Below are 23,092 nucleotides of genomic sequence, written 5' to 3'. Positions count from 1 at the left end.
TTTTCAAGTGGAGATGAAGCGAAGGGTACTGGAATAAACCCAAGCAGGAGCCAGAAATTACTAACATGGAGGGAAAAGCCCAGAAAAATCAGGAGTTGGAGGAAAAGCTGGGATAGAGATTTCTTGAGGAAGCTGCCACTGAGTAGTGAGAAGAGACACAGAAATGTTTCATTAAGGCATTTTCTTTTTTTTTTTTTTTTGCTTCAAATGAAATCTGTAACATTCAAAAATAAATAAATCTCTCAGCAGTGTGAGAGGAGTGCAAAATGTGTCTCTTCACTCGTCACCCACAGACTTGAGCTGAAATAGTCATTTGGCCCTTGCCAAGGTGTGCAGCTACTTCAGTAGTGCTGTAAATCAAAAGGTCCCCACATTCTCCACAAAAGCAAGAATCTGAAGGTCACTAAGCATGATGCAACAGTCAGGCATGAAATATCTCTCACCAGACCTGGTACTTTATCATCAACACTGGGGAAAAAAAAAATCTATGATGCACCTGTACTCCTTCACATCTGTCAGGATGGGGTGAGAAAAGGCAAGGAGAAAACAACAGATTGGTTCAGTGTAGGCAGGTAGACAGTGCAGCACAGCCACCCTGCTTAACATAACAAAAACAGCTTCCCCAAGCAGGGTGGAAATTATAACTTCCCTGAGATTTGGCAGATCAAACAGATGTGGGCAGTTTTGACATTTCACTAACATTTAGATCTCTCATCAGGCAGGTGACTTCATTCCCTCTGCCAAATAAACAATCCAGCGCTTGCTCACCATAAGGAGACTCTTCTAGTTATCTCCAAGTCATCACATCACCAACATCAAAGAGTAAGAACAGCCCCTTTGCAGTAAGGAAAACACCCCAGTACCTGTAGGAATTCAAGGCCTGACCCACCTCTCTTTTGTGAGAGGAGGCATAAGGTGAAAATCGCCACAAAATGAAAATCACGTGGCTTCATGGGGTCTCCATGGGCAGCTGTGCACACCCCAGCATGGGATGAATGGTCCTGCTGTTTTCCAGGCAGTTTGATTAAATTACAGCTGCTTTGAGAGACTTAAGTGAACTATCAAAATGAGCAGAGCAACCAAAACTATCACACACAAGAAATCAGTGGTTGTCCTTCAGAGGGAAGAGGCTGTACAGCTACTTTGAGTCTCAGGAGGAAAGCGCTCAATTGCTTGAGGAGAGAATCCAAATAAATCCTGTTTCCTTGGGGACCTTCTGCCTTGCTCTTGGCCTGTCTGTCAGAACAGTCTCTATTTCAGCCCTTTCACTGGATTTTTGGCTGAAGCCCACCTATGTGTTGTTTTCCCAACAGTGCAAAAGCAGCTGCTTTCCCAAGGCCTGAGAAGATCCGTCTGACACGTCATGCTCAGGGCAGAGCAGGCAGGGAACCCTCCTGGCTCTGGGACATTGCAACCCATCCACACAAACAGACCCAATCTCCTGCATCCCTGCCAGCCAGCCAGAGCTTTTATTTTTTTAGTTGCTTCAACCATCTCTGTGTTAACCAATGACTAAGACCAAAGAGAAAAATAAAGTACAGAGAAAGAAAGCAAAAAAAACCTCTGTCAAAAAACCATTCCCTATGCCAGAAGTATTAGTTAATGAGTCTGATTACTGGAAGGCAGTCTAAAGCCTTGGTTAACTAGGAAAAAAAAAAAAAACACAAAAAGAAAACAAAGCCCCCTAATAATATACGAATTAACTACTCTCCATACCTTATTGAGGGCAGTAATCTGTGCAGAGGGAACCATCCTCCCAGTGTCTCCCCATTACATCCACCAAGGGGCATCTCCCCTGACCCCAGCAAGGACAAACCGTGCTCTGGGGCACAGCCAGAAGGCCCGTGAGACAAGCCAAAGTAAATGTGCTTTTTCATTTTGTAAATACATGTCAAAAAGGAGATTCAGACCTTTTGAGCCATTCTGAGATTTGTCTCCTGTTTATCTATATCTCAAGTAGCTCCAAAAATGTCTCAAATTCTCCCAATTCCAAGGAGACACGATGAGGCTCCAACTTTTTGCTTTGAGATCTCTAGAAGAAAGGCAACATTCAAGTGCCAAATACTACAGGTTTCCAGTGGTCTCCAATATCCTGAATATATGTTATTTTTAGTATGTGGTTGGCAAAGAAAGGAAGTGTTAAATCTTGGACCAGTATCAAATCTGTCTGAAAATTAGCAGCTAGGAACATCCTCTTTGATTATTTATTCCACTTTCCATATCCGAATGGCCCCAGAGGGGCAGTAACAATGACAATCACTAGGAAAACACCTGCTGATAGCAGGTTAGTACAGAGCATTTGCCTGGCTCTCCCCATGAAAACATCCTGGAGTTTGTTTCCTCATTTTTGACAAGCAGATTCCTGGTGCAATTGGGATGTTCTGTCAGGAAAGGGCCCCTCATGCTTTGCTGCAACTCCTCCATTGCAACATTTGTAACAGAGCAGGAGACAAGAAGAAAACCACAGACAATCCACTTCCAGGTGCCTTTATCATTTTCTCAGAGGTCCTTATGGTACTGAGTCGAGTTGCTTGTAACAATCCCAGCCCAAGAAGTGCATTACAATTTGTCAGGGCTCATAGAGGCTCCAAGGCCTTTCCTCTCACTATCTGCTAGCAGCTTTCTAAATTAAGAAACGTATCCTGCTGCAGCTTTAACAGCATTTTGATCTTGATTACATTGGGCATGGTGCTGGGCCAGCCTTCTTTAAATCACTGGAGTTTCTATGGGCACCTGTCAGTGTAAAATTGGAATTCATGCCACCTGCCTGCGGCCTCCGAGAGGGATGGTGGAGCAGGGCACAGCTCCAGTGTCGTGTTTCTCATTTATTCAACACTAAATCAAAACAGGGATGTCACCACCATGCTTGCAGCTCTCCAGGTTTGCCCACGCTGTCAGAGAGGGGTTGAGTCAATGGCTGGCAGTTCTTGGCACCATCCTCAACAATCAGGGCATCTCCTGCATCACAGGTCAGTCTCATTCACCTGTTTCCTGCTCGCTGTGTCCAAATCTCTGGTGCCCACAGTGCCACATGGCTCTGTCTCTGTCACACTCTCTGCATTTAAAGGCAGTGGATCTGTGAGACATCCACACAGGGAGTTGCAGAGCAGGAGGGATCCATGGTGCATATGTAGCTGGCATAGCACAGGCACTCCCAAGGTGCAGAACACAAGATGACATCCATAAAAAAAGCTGCTTTCTTAGTAGTAGTCAGTGCAAGCCTATTTGGAACCTTCTCCCTGAACCAGCCAGGCCCATCACCACTGTCAACCCGCTCCTAGCAGCAAAGGTTTGGGTCTTGACTCCAATTTTGGCTGCCTTGCTGTAGCAGAGATGAAGACTTAGCTCCAACACACGTGGAATGGCCTCTACTGAAGTACAAAGCAGCTTTAAACCCTGCTCATCCCCCAACTCCCAGCATGACCCCAGGAACACCTAAAAGGTGCCAGGGCAGGACAGCACAGGCAGCTGTCACACGTGCCCTGCACCAGAGGGAGGGCACAAACAGCTCTGAAATGCAAGGGGAAGCCTGCAGTGCTGCCAGCTAATAAGGTCAATACAAACGACATCAGCCCCTGTAGGTCAGAAGGAATGACAAGGGGGACATGCCACAGAAGGATGCATGGAGAATTCACAGATGGACAGGCAATCTCAATTAAACTGTCCTCCCCCCCATTCTCCTCTGAATTACTGCTCTAAAACCCCTTAATTATCTAAACTCAATTAGTCTTAGAATATTTGAAGCTTCCTGTTCAGACTAATTTCTCTCTCTTTCCTCATTTGCAGTGCTTGACTTGCATTAAAGAACACTTAGTGCCTGTGGTAAGGAGAACTTTACAAAGGCAGGTCAGGACTTTGGGGTATTCACAATCTCCCCTCTATTCTTCCTGTGCCTGAGAAGATCATGCACTTAGTCCTCCAGATGAGATTTCAGCAGCTCTGACATGCTTTTTCATGCCTTTTTATTTTATATCTTAAGCCAAACATTTCCATTGCTAGTAGCAACTGTCATTCATTGCAGCTATTTTCGCTCCTAAAGATTTCCATGTGTATTTTCCACAGTTATTTGCAAAGCAGTAATTTTCTATTATTGCTGTTATTATTCCTGGGAAACAGAAAAACCATGGCATAAATTCCAAGAGAAAAAGAACATGGGTGGCAAAGCAGATACTAAGAGAAGACAATAGAAGGAAGCAGTTAAAAGATTCCCTTCTGTTTCAGTGATGCAACTTCTCCATGTAGCCTAAACCTGCATATTTAAATTCATATTGCAGCCATAAAATAACTGAATTTAGAGTTTCCTACTGTTTTAGCCTCTGCACTGGTGGAGACCAATGTAAAGATTTAATTTTTTATTAGATCCCTGTAAAAAACCTCAATTTTAAGGTTTTGTGCCCTTCTAGAAGTCTGAGTATCCCGTTCTCCCTCCAAAACCTATATGAATATAGGGCCATTTCAGGTGGTGAACCCCACGGGGCCCCAACTAATACACGAGTTGGTAGACTTATACCTCCAGGATTGCCTAAAAAAATTTTAATGCACCTTTAAGTTTCACTACCTTGATTAAATCAGATTTTTAGTTGTACCTCTGAAAAACATGCACCCCGAGTTGAAAATTTACTACTTCCATTTAGCTTAAATCTATCCAAACAAGTTTAAACTAACCTTTAAATGGCCACAGGTTGTACTAAATGAAAATATCTGTACTTAAAGCAGGTCCCTGATGCCTCATGCAGGCAAACCCTCATGGATAGGAAACTGAAGCACAGACATTAAGTGCATTGCTCAAGATGAAGTAAGAAATCTCAGGGCAAGCCAGAACTGAAGCCAGTCTGAGTCCTGATTCAGCACTTTAACCACAGCTGTGTCCATGAGGCACTGACTGCCTGTGCTTGGGATGCTGTGTGGGATCAGATGGAAACTGCTCCACTGGAGCTCCACTGGGGAGCCAGACACCTCTGACTAAGGGGCAGGAGCAGGATCACACCTTTCCTGTTTTAGAGGAAACTTCTCCCTCCAGAATCGTTCTGGCCCAGAACTGGCTGGAAAACAAGAATATGTTTTGCAACCGGTTTTGAGGTTTTGCATTTAGTTTTATTCTTGCACTGGGCTAATAGAAAAGTAGACCTTTCTTTTCATCAAAGCAGAGACACAAACCTTTTTCCCTCCTGTCCCTTAGAAGTGCTCTTAGTGAGAATATCACCCATCCCCTGTATTCTCAGATCTTCTCATATGCTGCAGTCTCTTCCCTCCACAAGTTTTACCTCTGAGTGAAGAAGGTTTCCAACAGACCAGTGCCTTTGAAACTATTACATTTTTACCCGAAGTTCTGATATTACCAAGTCATTCTTTCCCAGAGAGTAACATTTTCTTTAGTCATAAAATGCAGGAGGAAGAGGCCATAGACCATGTCAGTCCTGGGTCTCAAGAATCATTTTGTGCAGTCTATAGTTGAAAATGTCCTGCAGGCTTGGTATTGTGGAATGGCCCATTTGTGTTTTCAAGCCATGTTTGGGGTCTAGGTTTTTGTTGGGTTTGGTTTGTTTTTTTGTTTCTCTTTACAGATGTTGATACAAAAGGAAATGATTAAGCTTTGAACTTGTTTTCTAAGCTTTTAGGCTTCAAGCTAAACTGCACTCCTCATATGAACCAAGGGGTGACTCCACTTTCAGGTGAGCATCATTCCGTTGTTGTGCCTCTTTTACCTTTTACAGAGAATCCATGTACAGAGTTTGGAAAGATGTTCCCACCTTCCAGCCCCCCAGCTGGGCTGCAGCAGCTATGGCTGAAAATGCCAGCTTGTCTTTTTAGCAGAGAAATTTCTGCAGTGTCAAATCCATATCAACTTCAAGTCAGGCCCTACAGGTATGAAAAACACTTTGGCTAAAATGCTGTAATTTATGCAAATTATCTAAACCTGTGAATAGTGAATATTTCAGCAGCCAGCAGGGATAAGAAACTTTTTGACTTTGACTTGGGTAACAGAGCCTCCTTCTTTCACCAATAAAACATTGTGGAAAAGAGTAAAGTAAAGCTAAAACTTCATAAACTGAGTTATTCTTACAGCTTGTAAAGACAGATGAGAGTCATTACATTATTTATGCACATGAGGGTACTGGGATAGACAGGATTAGATGATTTAGCCAAGATCTAGCAGTGAGTCAGTGACACAGTTTTCTGCTGTCCAGTGAAAACACAGATGTACAGTAAGCTGAAAAGAATTCATTTATTCCCCATATCAAAAGGATAAAGGAGAGAGCATTCCCTCTAGCCCAGCTCGTGGTTCCAATCAGTGTTGATAGAACTGAATCTGGCAAGCAGGAAATTCGCTGCACTAGTCACACATGCAAAGCATTTGCTGAAAACGAAAATCTTAAATTACTCAATTATCAACAGTTTTCACTTGCCCAAGCCACAGACCTATCAAAGTGGTTCCTTGCTTTCTTGAGGAATTAGAAGGATACAACCCATCCAGTGTCCAAGGCATGGCATAATCCACCAGGACATTGTGCAATGCCAGAGTCTTGCCTCATGTCTGAGCTCAAATTGCCCAAACTGCATTACTGGGTTTCAGTCAACACCAGCTTGGATGGTGGGGTTTTTCACTTGTCCAGGGCTCAGATTTTAGCAGCCTGATAGGATCAACACTGGAAGAAGGAACAATTCAGCTGAGGGCTTGTCAGCCCTCAGAATGCCCTGAAGTGGGCCGTATCCTGCCATAAATATTTGCACAAAAATCCTGCTGACCTCAGTGGTGGTTCTGGGTACAAAATGATGGCAGGATGTGGTCACAGTGATCCTTCTAATAATAGGTTTTCCATTGAGATCAATGGACATTGGGCCCCATTTCATTGCCAAAGCTTGGTTCGGAGCTCTAAAGAGAGACATTGTTTTCCTGCAGCAGGGAGCACACAATTGCCAGATTTACTTCTGGCAAAGGCAGAGATTTATTTTTAATGCTGAACAACGCCAAAGCCATCTGATACTAATTAAGAGAGTGTCTTCCTTCTGAAAATCTCAAAGAAAAATAATCCTCCAATGTGGCTGTTGGAAAGACACACAGAAAACATTAAAATATTAGTATATCTGCATCTGAAGTCAGATATAAAGTAAGTGAAAAACACTTTACCTGAATGCAATTTTAAGATGAGTTTTGCATACATGGAAGTGACAGGTGCTCAGCTCTTTAGGAAAGTCAAGTCTATTTAATATAGGTGTTGAAGACCCAGGCCCCCAAATAAGTTCCTCACAGGCACATTCCTGAGTCTGTGGGCAGCATCCTTCACTCCATGTTTCCTGAGCCCATCCCTCCCTTGGTGTTCATCATAGCTTTGATGCCTATATGTAGAAATCCTTATCTTCAGGATCCTAAAGGATGACTAAATGTTTTCCAGTGTTTTATTCATTATCTGAGTTCAACTTTAACCGATTTTAATCTTGTGGTTCTGCTATAAAGATAAGCTGTAGTCTGCCAAGGAAATAAGCATTTCACAGGTTAACAGCACAACTCTTCTAAAGAGGAAGCAGGTTTGTTTTCTGCCTTGTTTTCTGGAAAATGTTAAAACAATAAAATGAATAAGAAGCAGTGGAGAACAAGTTGTAAAGGAGCTAATTTCCTGCTCGCAGCAGCTCTGATAAATTTCAGTCCTGGATGACGGGGGCTGTGGAGAGCGAGGGGAGGGCTGCCTCTTCCTGGAAAGCCAGACAGGATAGGATTGATTTGAGACATCTTCATTGCCAGAACAGCTGGTATTGGCTAATCATCAGAAAACAGAGACTTCGACCTACAGAGAACCAGGAGCAACGGAGACGTCTGGACCAAAACTTCACGTTCCAAATGTGAAACTGAACAAAATACCAACAGAAATATTAAAAAAACAAAATAAAAAAGGGACCAAAAAAAAAAAAAAAAGAAAACGCGCCCCTCCTCACACACAAGCCTTCCTGGAGCCAAATGCCAAAGGAAGTGCCAGTGCCCTGACTAACAAAAGAATCCTGAAACGCTGCAGGCTGCGGTGCCAGCAGCACCCAGTTCCAGTGGGAGGCTGCCTGACACGGCTGCCGGATGCTCCGTGCCTGCCGGATGGAGCAGACAGCTCAGCATGAATCATGGGGCAAAGGATTCCTTCAGTCCGGGAGGAATCGGGACAATACACAGCCTGCCTGCTGTTCGCTGCCTTTTTTTTTTTTTTTTTCTTTTTACTACTCCTGACTTTGAGGGACCAGCCGTTTCCTTCCTGCTGTGGGCGTGCAGCCGGCACATGACAGCTCATCGATGGATCCGTGTGTGTGAGCGAGCACATGAACCGCAGCGAGGGGAGCCAGCCCGGACCCCCCGGGCTGAGCTGTCCCCGTTAACCCACGGAACCCCCGCTCTGCCCAGAGCACATCTCCCATCATCATCCTCCCAGGGCACCCGTTCATCCCGGTCATGTGCTTTGGACACACTCAGGGCATTCAGAGTCAGCCCTACAGCAGATTTTTAGACGGTTGGAAATCCTTCCCGAAAGGAGGAATGTCTCCATCTTCCTGGCCACAAGGCTGGAAGCTGGACAGAGGGTAGCGAAGCTTTCTTACACCCCTCCAAAAATCTACAAGAGTTCCTTAGGGTTACAGGCAACGCTGGCTTTACTGACTCCTCTTGCCCAGAATGAGGAGGAGAAATGCTTCTACTGGGCCGACCAGGTGTCTTCACTCTCATCTCTGTGTGTCTGGGAACTATTTGAAACAAGCTCTCCTGAGTCTGATGGACCACTTGAAATTACTCTCGCTGGCCATCAGATTTCTGATCTCTCTACACATTCCAGGTCTGTTCTTAAAGTTAAGGTTACACGGAATCAAGCTGTCTTCTCTGGATCCTTTGAAAGGTCATTCCACCAACATCATTCGTCTCTCAGTTTCCAATGGCACTTAGCAAAGTTTCAAATCAATACCAAATTTTTTCTCTCCATGGCTTGTCAGCCAACTTCAGCACTACTAATTAAGCTTTTCTGGGTCCTGTCATCCCTTGGCTTAGATGATTCTTGCCTCTAATGATTCCTCTTCTCCCACTCCCAGCACGCTTGCACATCTTCTAATGAGGATCATCCACCAGCTTTCTGTTCCCCATATTTTATGGGCTCCTCAGTTTCCTACTCTACACAGAAAGCACAAGAAGCAAAGAAGAAATCCTGTCCACAGGCATGAAAAAACTACAGCATCTCTATGCAGACACAAATCCTTCTGCACTCCAGACCTTCAGCCCAAGTTCAGATTCCACCAAATACATGCAAATGGCAACGGTCAGAGTTTGGCTTTAAAGCAACAGGAAGAAATGTGGTGTTTAAAGAAGAGAGTGTGTCACCAGCTTGAAAACAACTGCCAACATACCCAGTGGGTATTATTGGCCATGTTCTTAACTGATTAGGTATTTATCAGCTGAGAAATTTTCAGAGGTACTGAGTATCCTGAGAGGGGCTGCAGAGGCAGCCACTGACCCTCTCTACCCTCACTCTCACCTTTCCTATTAATAGAACGGCATCCAACTCCCACTGCTCTTTGTAATTGTGTTTATCATCTCAACCAAGCCCAGCAACAGCATTAATTTAAGATATTTACTATGGGAAAGGGTGAAAGGAACAAGTTCTGGTCATGGTCTCCCACATGTGGGGAGGCTTCTGCTTGGCTAACGAAGTGTGAATACTGATAAACCTCCTGGCTGTGCCTTTTAGCCATGCCCTGCCATGGCTCCTGAATCAGCACAGTGTGGGTGAGCTGTGGGTAGGGGAAGGTTTATGATTAACTGCTCACTGCTAACAGAAAAATGGTTTGCAAATGAGTTGCTTTAATCCCCAAGAAGTTTCTCCAGTGCCTACAATTTGTACGGTCCCATTGTACTCTTGTAACAGGTGTTTCACTTCCATGAAGCAGTTCTGGGTTTGCTGGCAGTGGAATAAGCTGCATCTTTGTGGAGTGACAGTCTATCATCCTTTCTACACACGTTATTTTCCCTTTTGCCCAAATCATACAAAGATATTGACTGATCAAGAATCCATCAGTCACTTACCAATTAGAAAAGGAAAGTTAAATGCAATAGACTAAACAGACTGAAGTAAAAAGTAAATTCTTCACATCTGTATTTCCACCATGTCTGAAAATTCACAGATTTTGACCTGCCGTGGGAGATAAGTCTGTATATAACAAAATCATATAAACCATTCACATCCCCTTTCTGTGGTTTCAAGAGGATAATACTCACATTCTCAAAAGAATCACTTAACTTTATCTCCACATCCTAAAGTGATTCAGTCTTTGAAAAAAAGAATTGTGATCCAAGTTCTTGTTACATTTCCAAATTTCATACAAGAGGCTGAAATAAAATATTGGCATTTACAACAAAACCACAGCATGGTAATTCCATAAATGATTCCTTCAGCTTCTAAGACCCAGTTGCCTTCAGTGGACCACCACTTCAAACCTGAACTTTGCTGACTGGCTTAGCAATTTGTTCCTGCTATCATGTGACAAGTTTTTGAAGCTCACATGTGTAATGGGGCATTTGCTGCCAGTATCAAAAGAAGGGAAAAAAAAATTAAAAATATAGTAGAACATGAGGTTCCAATTGTCTGATAAGCAGAAACATCTGTTGGAGTCATGAGCAGTTGATTAGTGGAGTTCATTCCCAGGGTAAGGTTCCAGTAGATCAGCTCTTCTATCTAAGTATAGGATTGTAGTCACTGGAAGCATTACAAAGAGGTACAAAGAACAGGCAAAAGAGACAGAAATAATTTCTTAGGGTACCAGGATCCTTAAAAACCAACTATAACACAGCAGTCTTGGGCACTGCTTCACATTATACCAGCATGTAAAATTAACAGCTGTATTTAAACTTCCCCACAACAGCTAAACATCTGCCAGTCTTTCAGCTATAAACCTACATTGGTTTTAAAGCTGATAACTAGAGACTGTAAAAATTCTTCTGAAAGATAAAACACAAGGTACAAGCTGTCAGTCTGGGCATATTTCTTACTTGAAAAATAATCAGACTAGGCTGGGCTCAGTGTATTGGTCAAAACAATGACAAAAACATGAGTTGTTTTTTTAAGATGCTGCTTGGATTTCAACCAACAGCTTTTCCAACTCATTACACTAAGACAAGGATTAACACCTGGGAACATTTGCACAAAAAGCAGAGGCTGATCAGAATTGCTAATTCAGCCTCTAAACTGCAGTGATACTGGATGGATAGAGCTGTACTTTCATTAAGGTCAGTGTTGCAGATCTGTGCTCACAACACCACAAGCCTTGGCACCCAGGAGTACAAGAAACCACCAGGAAGAGGATGTCCTTAAGGCTAAGCCTCTCCTTCATTAACTTGAATATCTAATTGCAGGTTTACTGGGAATCTCAATCCAACTCTTGTTCAATTCCTGGTGTCAGTGGCCTGACCTGACCTCCCAGTTTCCTGGTGTTCCATCTGCATCCACCTGTCACCTCATGCCTATTCCCCATCCAGGAATGGGGTACTGTTACATTAAAAATAACAACTAAAACTTGGTAGCTAGCAATTTCACTTCCCCTCCTGACTTTACTGACTATTTTGTCTTTACCAAAACCATAAAATAAATACAAAATACCTTGTAAGATTGGTGGGGTTTGTGTTCAGTACACAGTTTGTTTCAATTTACTGTACAGCCTTACCACAATTTTGGGAGATTTTTATTATACAGAAATAAAAGGTGTCCCCCTTTTTATTATGAAGAACAAACTTCCAAACTTCCAAGATGCTACAGCTACCTAAGGAAATGGCATTTTCTGAGGGCTATCAGTTGATTTCAGGCTGTTTTCTGTCTATCTAAAGCAGAAGTTTCTCTTCACACTTTTAAAGTAAAAATGGTATTTGACTGTAAACATTATTATCAGATGTTCCTAAAAGAACTTGTTTCCATCTGAATAGATACAATATTTACAAGTATTTTTCTGCCTTCCAGAACGTATTGCACTCCCACCCCTGCAATCCCTTCCATGCTTTCCAGTTCCCTGTAAGAACCTTTCTATCATTAAAACCCTACCATGTGCTTGTTTTTTCTTACCTAAGCTTACAGGCAGGAGGGGAATTCACCTGCCAGCACCTTTCTTGAGGTGCCAGTGAAACCAGAGATGTTCACTGGCTCTGATAACAGATCCAACCATCCTTCCCTATTTGAACATGTCATCGACTTCTGAACCCACATGTTACAGTGTGTGAGTCCAAGCATAACCTCGTTTGGCTTTTCTCAGCACACATGTGGATCCTCTTCCCAGTGCTCCTTCCTGAGAATAAGAGTGAAATTGTTTCATCCAGGGGCCTTTTGTTGACCCTCATGACTGGCCCTTTGGCTAAACCTGACTTCTGTGGAAAAGATACATTCAGTTCTTCTCCCCTCCCACATAGCCTGAGACTTTTTGTGTGTGGCTTCCCCCTTTGTTTCTTCAACAAATCTTTTTTACAGCTCCTCACTGTACACATGGACTACCTTTTCCAAATCACCTGAACTCACTGGATGTAAGCCAGATGGAACATAAACTTCAGACACCTACACAGGCACAGCTATATGCCTAATAAGCTAATTATTGACTTAATAAATTCAGGCCCTTAGCAAGGGTTCTTGTTTCAGGCCACAAGCTACTTTACCAGCAACATTTAACTTCTAGAATATAAATAGTTTACACCTGGCTATCTTGGCATATGAGCAGATAAAGCTGAAGTCCATCCACAAAAGACCAACAGACCTGCCCTGGGTTACTCTTATCAGGCCTAGAGGCTTTCACTCCCTTGTTAATTTTACTAGATAAGTGCCACCTTTTGTCCAAAACTGCAAGCACTTTCATGGATTGCCATTAAGATCTAATGACAGAGTTTGTTGCTGCAAAGACATTTCGTGACACAAAAATTCCATTGCCTCAGTTTGCTAATACCATAAAATTAACTCCAATTTATATCAAAGACCTAAATTTCCAAAATTATTGGTTCTACTGCACCTCTAGCTCTATGATGAGGATAAGCTCTTAGTAAGAAATGAGGGCTGAGATGAAAGATCTTTGGTGAGCCACAATGTTTCCAGAAGACTTGGGGTCGCTTTCTCTCCACCATGATTTACAAACAATAGAAACCTCTAAATGATCTGCTCATCATGAGTGAGCTGTGGGGCAGCTCTGTGCACCTCAGCATTCAAGGTGGAAGAAGGTGCACTTAATCAGAGCAGAAAGAATGGAAGAGGAAGACACAGCTCTGTCCCTTCACACTGTGCACACTCCTGCCTTGTGTCATTAATGGTACTGCTCCAGGAAACACACACGGCCTTGGATGAACAGAGGTTTGGGAATTTATCTCATTACTGGGCTGAGGAAGGATAAACACCACCAACACTCAACAGCCAGGATCTGTCTCAATTCTGCCTTCTCTTCCTGAGAATGGATGGAAACAGCCCCTGTGCAGAGGCTTTGGACTAGACAGAACAAAAGGAAGGGGCACTGGAAAAGGCTCTGGGAGCCACAGAGCACAGGGAGCAGAGGAGGCACTGCTTGGTTTCGGTGTCTGTCTCCATTATGAGTAAGAAGGCCTCAAGAGCTGGGGTGTGGCAGCTCTTTGGCACAGGCAGAGCGGGCGCGGGAGCCGACGGGTTTCCTCCAGGATAGGCTGGAGTGAGAGCCAGGGCAGGAGGTTCCTGTGCCACTGTGAGCCGGGTTCCAGCCTCTGCCAGAGCCGGGTGACTCATGGGGGGGGGGGGGGGGGGGGGGAAGGCAAGACTTGGCAACCTGGGCTGTCTCACACAGCAGCAGGTTTTGTTCTCCATGGGATAACCCAAGGACTGCGTGGCACATGGCCAAACTCTTGAGTAAAGGACTGCAGTCCTTGTCCCTCTCTGGCCACCTTCCTACTAGCAAAGGACCACATCAATTCATGCAGCATACAGGCTTGACACATCCTCATCCTCCCTGCTCCCCAAACGATGGGGGAAGGCTGCACAGGAGTGGTGCTGGTGGGACCAGGAGTCTCCTGCTCCTTTCCCCTGCAGCAGTCAGACCTGGCAGGCCCCAGGAGCTGGGAATATCTGCTTGGGACAGGACACCACTCCCACGCAGCACAGCAAAGCCAGGGCTGTGATTCACAGGGGGAACCACTTCCTTTGGGACAGAGGTAATGGCTCCCATTTCCTGCTCTCTACCTACCCAATTTTTAAGGTTCCCATCCTCACCACAAGCATCACACAACTTGCGCAACAGCAGCTGGGCTGTGTAGTTCATAGCCCAGCAATTCAAGGTGTTTCTGGTTGATATCTTTAAAGCTGGGATGTACCTACTTGTGAGGAGAGCCCTGGGAAATGCCACCTTCCTTTTGGTAAACTCCTTCAGGATCACCATACATTGGTTTTGGGGCTCATGTAAAAAACTCAGGCCCTGTGAGTTTTATTAAGCCCCCATCTTACAACTGAATAACACACCCATGGTCTGGCCCCTGTGACACACTGAACACTGGGGCCTGTGGCTGGCAGTGTGTTCTCTGCAAAGGGGTTGAGTAACCATGTTCAAAGGATAACATGGCATTTCACTGCAGTGGGACTGACTGTGTGATTAGAGTTAGGCAGGTGACAATGCTCAGTGCTGAAGTCTTCTCCGGAAAGCAACCATCTCAAAAAAAGTTTGAAGTATGATACCACAAAAGGAGATACAATTAGGAGATACAGTCACCATTTTTACAAATCATCAGATCATAAGATAACTCATGTTTAAAGGAACCCCAAAAGGACATATAGTTCAACGTCCTGCTCAAAGCAGAGTCAGCTATGAGGTCAGACCAGGTCACTCAGGGCTCTAACTGGTCCATTTGCCTTTAGGATGCCTGTTGCAAGCACTGATGAGTTGGGGTTTTGCATTAAAACAAAAGAATTTTCACTTAGTGAAAAAGAAATTATAACATCCTTCGAAATATCAATATGATCCACAGACTACCAGGAGTGAATGAACAGCAAAAGACTCCCCAGTACTAATTCCTCTGTTCTGATTTCCAATCTACTCTGCTAAAGCAATGAATAAACTGAGCTCTGGTAGTTGATTCTCTAAATTCTGTAAGTTTGCTCTCTACAAGTGGCAATGCCATTGCCAGCCTTGAGCACATGGCTTTGTACGGTTTACATAGAAACACCCTTTACCAGCAAAGTGTATTTGCTTCCTGGCCAAACACACTAACAGTAAAATGTTAGCTTTTTATAAACTGCCTGCAGAGCCCATCCCTGGAAGCAATAAGCTATTGGTTAAAGATTCCTTAGACTGCTAGTGACGTTTCCCAATAATGGTCCCATTTATAAACACAGATTACAGATCCTACGCATGGGTTTAACAGCATTGGCTTGTTCTAAAGTGTGCTTTACCCTGCGTTATCAGAACAGTAGCTGAATTCTTCCTATTGCAAAAGGGCCAATTCAGATACCTTTAGTCACCTTTTTCCATCATGAGTCCCACTGAATTAACTGAAGATTGATGATCAGACAATGAACAAAGGGCTGAGCCTGCACATAGGGCTAACATAGAGTTACCATTACACTGTGGGACTTCAGACCACCTCTGTAGTGGAAAGGGCCCTAAGTTTTCTAAATTTCACCTTCAAATCACAACCTTTCACTGTTTTATCAGTGTGGTTAAAGCAGTGAAACCTTCTGAGGTACGTAAGTTTATATTTTCTGAATTCTACATTTAACTTAGTTCATATACTGGAAGGAGACTGTCCTTGATTTCACTGTAACTGCATTCAGCCAAAGGATTGCAGATGGAATAGTCTATAAAAAATACCAACATCACTAAAGGTGCTCTGCTTTAATGACAGAGTATGGAAGACAGGCAATGTTATTCACTTTAAAAGCTACATGTGGGCACTTTCTGAATTCAGTATAGATACTGTGCTTCTGGCAGTCCTCCCACTGTCATTTCATGTGTTTGTCTTCCCAAAAACACACATCTTCCAAAGCTCTGGGTCACAAAACATGACACAAGGTGTATGCCGGGACCAGAACCAAAAGGCAAACAGAAATTCCAAGGGGAAGAACTTTATTGAGTGGTATTCCCTAAATTCCAACCTTTTCTGGCTACCCCCTACCTTGTTTGGCAGAGGCAGGAGCATCCCTTTGGCAGGGTTTTCTTAAGCTTTTCTTTGCTATGTTTAATGCCCAAAGCCTACAGCTGTAAACGGTCCTCCTAAATTATCGAATTCCATAGGTGTGTGTCACCTCCTGCCTCGTGGTACCAGAGTGTCTATCAGCCTCTTCCTTATTGCCTGATCAACGATCCCCTCTAATCACCCTCTTCCTTATTGTCTAAATATTTCCTTTACTACCATTCACACATGGGAATAACTTGTTTTAACGTTTTATACGACAGATATTTCAGAAACCAGCAGTATAAAAACATTAGAAACACAGACCAGCTCTCAGCTAACAGCGTGCATTAAATGAGCACATGGCAATCTCCTTTTTCTTTTCTTTTTTAATCTATACCATCAGTACTCTTAACCCCACCTACTAAGTCCACAGCACACACCTAGCAGTGGTACAAAAGGAGCTACAAAACATGTTTTAAACTCAGGAAAAAAGATGGGGATGGTATGCCAGATTTATAAAGAACAGCATTTCATCCCTGCAACTGCATAACCCAGTTTTACAATAATAATAATAATTGTTTGTGCTGCTGACTTCCTTCAACACCTGTGACCCTGTTTGTCGTGGCCTCACTGCCTGCTGGAAACTTGGCAAAAGACAAGAGAAGAGATATTAGGGAACCAATGCTACATCCTGAGAGAGGCCATAAAGTCCAAAGGTTGAGCAGGATTGCCAGGAGCAGCCTGATAAAGGAAGGAAGCATGTGGCTCTGAGCAGACAAACTGCTGCGCCCGAGTACAACGTGTTCAGAGGCTGGAGCTGCACCCCAACGCCGCCCACGCTCCACAGAGCACGCACTATCCAGGGACTCTTCCCAAACAGCCCCCTTGAAAAAGAATTATTTTAAGCCCCTTTCTGAAATGAGCATGTGACTGCTCAGTGCCAGAATTTCACAGATCTTAAATTTTAAAAAACACTCCTCTTTATTATTTCAAATGAAGGTAGGATGATTTGTTGATTTAATAAAAAGAAAAAATCCTGTGCAAGACCCCATCTGAATTAGCATATTCAAACCTTTCCAAAATCTGGCTCCAGTGAAGAACTTGTCCTTAAAAATCTATCAGACTGTAACTGAGCTTGTCACTTGGCATGTAAAATAAATAAGCCAATAATCAGATCCTTCAGAAATTTTCAATGAAACCTGTAAAACTGTCTCATAAAATACCCAGCATTTGAAGAGTTTTTATTCAGAAGGAGAGTACAGCACCTAAAGGTCTCACATTAGGAAGAGCACGGGGCATTAATAACTTTTCCCCCCTCTTTCCTACTCACCACTCGCTCAGTTACACGAGCACAATGTTTTGTGATGCCACACTGTGAATCTGAGCAGAAAACCCTTTCCTGGCTTTCAGCACAAATGAAACCAAGAGCCCAGCATGGCCCCACGAAGGACTGAGCAAGCACAAGCAAAGAGCAGGGACTGGCAGCCAGGGGAGGGAGGAAAAAGGACACGGATTGCTTTGAGCTCATATTGCTGCTGAGCACTTTCTATTATAAAACCATAACCTAATATGCTTTCAAGACTCCGGCTCTGAGCTGCTTCCCACCGTGCGTCTCCTTCCCTGCGCGGATCCTACAGGGATCTATCCCGTTCCCGAAATGCGCCAGCGCGTCGGACACCGCTCTCTATTATATTTTCATTAGTCACTAAACAAGAGGAAGGAGAAGCCCAGCAGTGCCCCTAAACTCTTCCTTGAGAAGCAGCAGCACGGTCCATAAGGACGGCTCTCCCTGTGAGTGCAATGCCTGGCTCGGCAGAGCTGTCCTCCCTGGGGAGCTCAGCCGTGGGAAGCAGGAGCAAGGAACTGCCTTTTTAGGACTGTGGCTGAGCGGGGCTGGGAAGAGCTGGGGCAGGATCAGGGCTCCGGCAGCAGTTCCTTGGCCTTATAAGGACAAAGCCAGGTATTTTCCCAGCCAGCACATCCAGGTAAGGCCAGGCAGGACTTCCCGGGCTCTCCCACTGCCCGGGGAGACCCTTGGCCACTGTCACACCTGCTCAGTGCAGACCTACAGCCCCGCTATCCCCAGCCTCCGAGCATTTCAAATAGGCCTTATTAGGAAACAGGGAAGCTTAATTAACTAATTGAAAGATCGTTCTGAGATCTGCAAAGACAGATGGTTTGTGGGTGAACCATTCTTGATATTAATGTGACATTTTAAGGCATTCACAGCAACATTTTGGAGCGCAAGTCTCTAATGTCAGGCATCTTTTTAGCTCCCTACGTAAGAGGGAAGGTTTCCAGAGGTGAGGAGCAACTGGATTCTCCAAGGGCTTTAACAGAAGGAGGAGAACACCCAAAGCTTCAGACAATCAGCAATTTGTTTAAAAATCTTTAAGAACACACACAATTAAGACTCCTTCCCAGTTGCCTAAAAATTAAGGCTGCTTCACAGAAAAGCCAAAAGGTTTTAGTTTCATTCCGTTTAAGTGAGATTTCCTGTTATTACCTGTTTTATTTGTCCAGGAGGCAAAACAAACTAAAGCACTTCAGGACAAATCCTCCCATATAGGATATATGTGTAAGCAGCCCTGACCATGAACTCTCCCATATTGTTGCTCTTTTTACCTTCCTGACTCTGATTTTTATAAGTAAAAAAGGAGGCCGAGACTGAAATAGAAAAAAAAAGTACCACTTTCCCCCAGCAATATCCATTTTTAAATTTGATTTTTGAATCTTTATCAGAAAAATAGCCACAAAAATGGAGTATCCTTGAGTGGATACTCCACTCTAGAAGTTTGGCCATTTTTCTTTGGGGAAATAAAAAAAGTAATCTCCCTTTAGATATGGTTAAAAAAACAACTTGCAGTATAAAGTTAAAATGAGACACTACCCACCCAAGATTAATCCAGCTTCTTAGTTGTGAATATGAAATGGTACACTGAAATTCAAAGAATTACCAAGACATTTTACCATCTTAAGTTTTTTGAGGTTAAACTTTGATAACTGCCTACCTGGAAATGCTGAAAAGTGTGGGCTTAGCTCAAAGCAGCTACTTTAAACGTAAAGATATGAGAATGACTTGATAGTTTTGATCTGTACTACTTTTTAAATCCACAGACAAGTGTCTGCTCTGCATCCCAAACTACTGCACCATTTGTGCTTTCAGGTAACAATCACAGAAGGAAGACCAAAACTTGGATTCCTCTTGCCACATCCCACTTGCAACATATTGGCAAGAAAACATGGGGGAAGTGCTAATTCCCCCTGGGTAATCACAGGGCATCCATTTCTAGGATTCCTTGTGAGAGGCCCATCCACAGAAACGAGGCTATGGACAACAGGAAAAATTACATTAATCAAATACATTAAATATGTGACAAACTTAGCCTGAGCTCAGATGTGTAGGACTTTCTCCAGTTGTTGACTGGGCTGGGATTACATTTCCATAGCTCCAAAGGAGCACCAGGGCAAGGCTATTTTCATAAAAGGAATAAAAGTTTTGACACCAGGTTTCATATTGTAAATTTCTCCTTTAAAATAACCTGCTTGCCAAAGCAGTTCAGCTGCCAGAAGGGGAGAGAGGCTGGGAAACTTTATTCCCTTTTAAAAGCAATGTGGGCTGTGCTGCTCAGGTACCCAAGGCATCGCTTCAGAACCACGGAGCGTTGGCTCGTTAGGAGCAACTAAAAAAATTCTGAGGGGATTTTAAAAACAACAACTTCCCAAAACAAAACATGCATATGTACCACATGCATTTGTTTATGCAGCTGTAATGAGTGATGAAATCCATTTATGAGCTGAAGTCACAAGATTCTAAGCAGGTCTTTGTTTAATCTCAGTAAGTCATGACATTTCCCTACTACTTATAATAATGTGATTTGGATCAACATTTTCAAACTTATGCACCTGGTTTTTAACACTGCTCACCAACTGCACTTCTCTTCTGCTTCTCTGCAGACAGAACAGACAGGTTGTTTTGGAGGCACCAATTCGATCAAGCACCCTAAAAACAGATAGAGAAACCTGGGTTTAGTTGAACACACGCCTGCAGTTCTTGAATTCAGCACATCTTCTGCAGTTCTTACTCAGACTGAGACTCTGGGCAACCTACAAAGAGCGTAAATAAAAATCAATGAGACCATTAGTGGGATGAATACTTACAGCATCAGCCCTTCCATAACCACAAAGTCTGCCCAGATGGATGCCCTTAAAAGACTTTCAGAAGGTTTGCTCCAGACAATGACTCTCGTTCCAGCACGTTGCTGTGACTTGGGAGAATAAAATGAAGATAAATGCAGCTGTTTCTGCTTACATTAATGCAGCATTAGTGCCCTCAGTAACAAAGGTAGGACAGAGTATGCAGGAAAATAAAAGATCCAGCACAAACAACTATTAAGTTACATGTTTTGTGTATTTATAAACTGTGCTAGGCTTTAGATGTATTATTATATAGCTTTAACATCAGTAATCCTGCATATAAATCAAGACCATGGTTTTAGCTTTGATATTAAGGAGAAGAAAAAGGACAAACACAAAGGTATTTGGCACTGCTGCTTTTGTCATTACGCTGCTATTAGCTTTGCAAACAGCTCTGATGTTTTGTGAGGATCAAATCAAAACTAAATGAATCCAGGTCTGCTGGTAATCACTAGAAAATACAGAGTGATTCTGTATTAGTTCTTTCAAGAAGGGAAAGAAGGTTAGACTCCTGGGCTGAACAAAAAGTCAGTGTAGCCAATGCACCAGGACAGGACATCCCAGACAGAGGAAAGTTCTCTGGGCCTATAAGGTGTGAGGGGAAGTGTTGCTCCAATACCCCTTCTCTGTTCTGTCTCTCCTTTGGCCCATTCACCTCCTGCTCTCCAAAGTCCCCAGCGAGCCAGGAGAACAGGGGCATTTTCCAGTGTGTCAGCAAACCAAGATGGCAGGAGGACATAAGGACAATGCAAGGACCTTTCACCTGGCATGTTTTATTCCAAGCTGCCCCTTTTTTACGTGCAAAAGCATAAAGTACAAGGCAATTTGTCCAGCAGCTTGGACCCAAATTTAGGAAGGCTCTAACAAGGCCAAAGCCAGATATGCATAACCAGCAAAGTCTGTGCATCACCCAACTGGCACCAACACAGTGTGTTCCTATTCCTTGCAATTTTTACAATTATTTTTGTTGATATAGGAAAAAAATATGCACTATTTCCTCAGAAATGTATATATGCTAGCTATATTCATGGGAAAATAAACTCAAATGCTACCTTCCTACCTAAATTCTAGGTCTATAAGGATTGTACTTTATATTTCCCCATTTCCAAAGTCCTCTTCAGTTATTTTCCTTTCGGTTTTGGGATCTACTGCATCAGAATGTCCAAAAGAAAATGGCTATAACTACTGAAGTCAGAGTAACAACTGAAAAACACGTATCAGTAAAAACCATTCTTTAGTATGTCAGCCCACATGAACTAAACCCAGCTGAAAACTTCTGAGAAATTAAATTAAAATAAATAACTGTGAGAGTTAAGTAAACAGTTCCCTTACTGGATTTGTTATAACTGACTAAAACCTTTCTTCCTCTTTCCACATTAAAGGAGAGGCTTAAAACCACATTTTGCATATTTTATTAGTTCAAACCTTTTCTAACCTGGTTCCCAGGTCAGACCAAGTCTAAAAAAACTTTAAAAAGTGAATCTAACATTGTTCTAAAATAACAGAATCCAGCTGAGTGTGAACAATAGGACTATCAATAAATTTCTACTCTTATTCCCAGACCCAGGGTGGAATTCTAAACATTTTTTAGCCCTTAAGATTCACAATTTATTGAACTGAACTTGCACACTACCTTTAGCAATCAATGTTACCCATTTGATGCCTCTGAATGCTTTCACCAGAGAGAGGAACTGCACGTTTGGAGAAAGAAAAACATTTCTGTGATTGTTTTAAAAACCACAGTTGAAAGTTTCTTGAAAGGTCAGAAAGCAAGTTCTCCTGGTAGACACAGATTAGCAGGCAGAGGGTAGGCAAGGTGCTCAGGGTGTATGGGAAGGGTAATCCATCAGACTGATAGCACCACTATGTATATGGTACAATTATATCTTATCTCCCCAGCCCTGCAACCAAAATAAACCCCATGGAAGCCTTGGAGTCTGCTTCTGTTGTCTTTAAGTACACACCCCTTAGGGTGGCGACCCAGGACACACCACACGCCTTTTACCTCATGTAAGACAAAAGCAAAACAAATATAATCAGTATTTTTCCTTTTAGGACTCTCACTGAGCCTCTTTGATGTGTTTTCCCTAATCGTTTTCTCCTTTTAATCATCACACTCAGGGGTTTCTCTGAGCTTATTATGGTTTAGGTTTTATGTAACCTCTTCCAGGCGGGCGCCTTCCCAAGCTCCCAGCACAGCAACTGCTGTAACAGTACACAGCAACTCTACACCGAGGAATACCTTGGCCAAATGAAACCAAAAGGGAAATTTAGATGAGTACATTCTGCTTAGGTTGGAATTTTGGCTCAGACACAAGAGTTCACACTCCTGGTCTTGTAAAAAGAAGCTCTAACGGAGATACTGAAAATGAAAGTACCTCTTCTACTTCAAAGCTGAAAATCCGGCCGCTACTACAAAGTGTTTTTCTGCTTTGGGAAATTTTGCTTATCTACACCCGTTCATGAAGGGGAAATCCTTGGTCCTGCAAGTTACCTGTGGGTTTGCCATTCACTTGACTAGCCCTGAGACTCTGCCAATATGATTTACTGGTATAAAACTAGTTTAATTTCCAATTCCCATGTGGCTGCTTGTCAATATTTCTTTGTCTTATGAGCAATTATTCACATTTACATTTTATCTTGATTCTCTTTAGCAACATTCCTATTTACACAGAGAATCCTTTCATGGATTACTACATTCTTTTCAGTTTTACCTAAGAAGTGCATTGGTGTCCTATAGTTCCAAAATTTTCCTGATCCCCTATTACCAAAATGGTTCAATTT

At 43.1% G+C, this 23,092-nt stretch overlaps 1 protein-coding gene across 5 annotated transcripts in view; it reads right to left on the bottom strand.

Moving 5' to 3' along the window:
- Nucleotides 1-23,092, bottom strand: part of FGGY (FGGY carbohydrate kinase domain containing) — a 258,204-nt gene that overhangs the window by 225,033 nt on the left and 10,079 nt on the right. For all 5 annotated transcript variants that reach the window (XM_082286809.1, XM_082286813.1, XM_082286810.1 and 2 more), the window contains one exon: nt 20,018-20,114. In XM_082286809.1, coding sequence (XP_082142935.1) covers nt 20,018-20,114 — 97 coding nt within the window. The remainder of the gene's footprint in view (nt 1-20,017; nt 20,115-23,092) is intronic.

Source organism: Coloeus monedula (assembly GCF_965178545.1).
Source record: "Coloeus monedula genome assembly, chromosome: 9".
Lineage (NCBI taxonomy): Eukaryota > Metazoa > Chordata > Aves > Passeriformes > Corvidae > Coloeus > Coloeus monedula.
The sequence above is the reverse complement of the archived record's forward strand: the minus strand, read 5'-3'. Positions and strand labels throughout refer to the sequence as shown.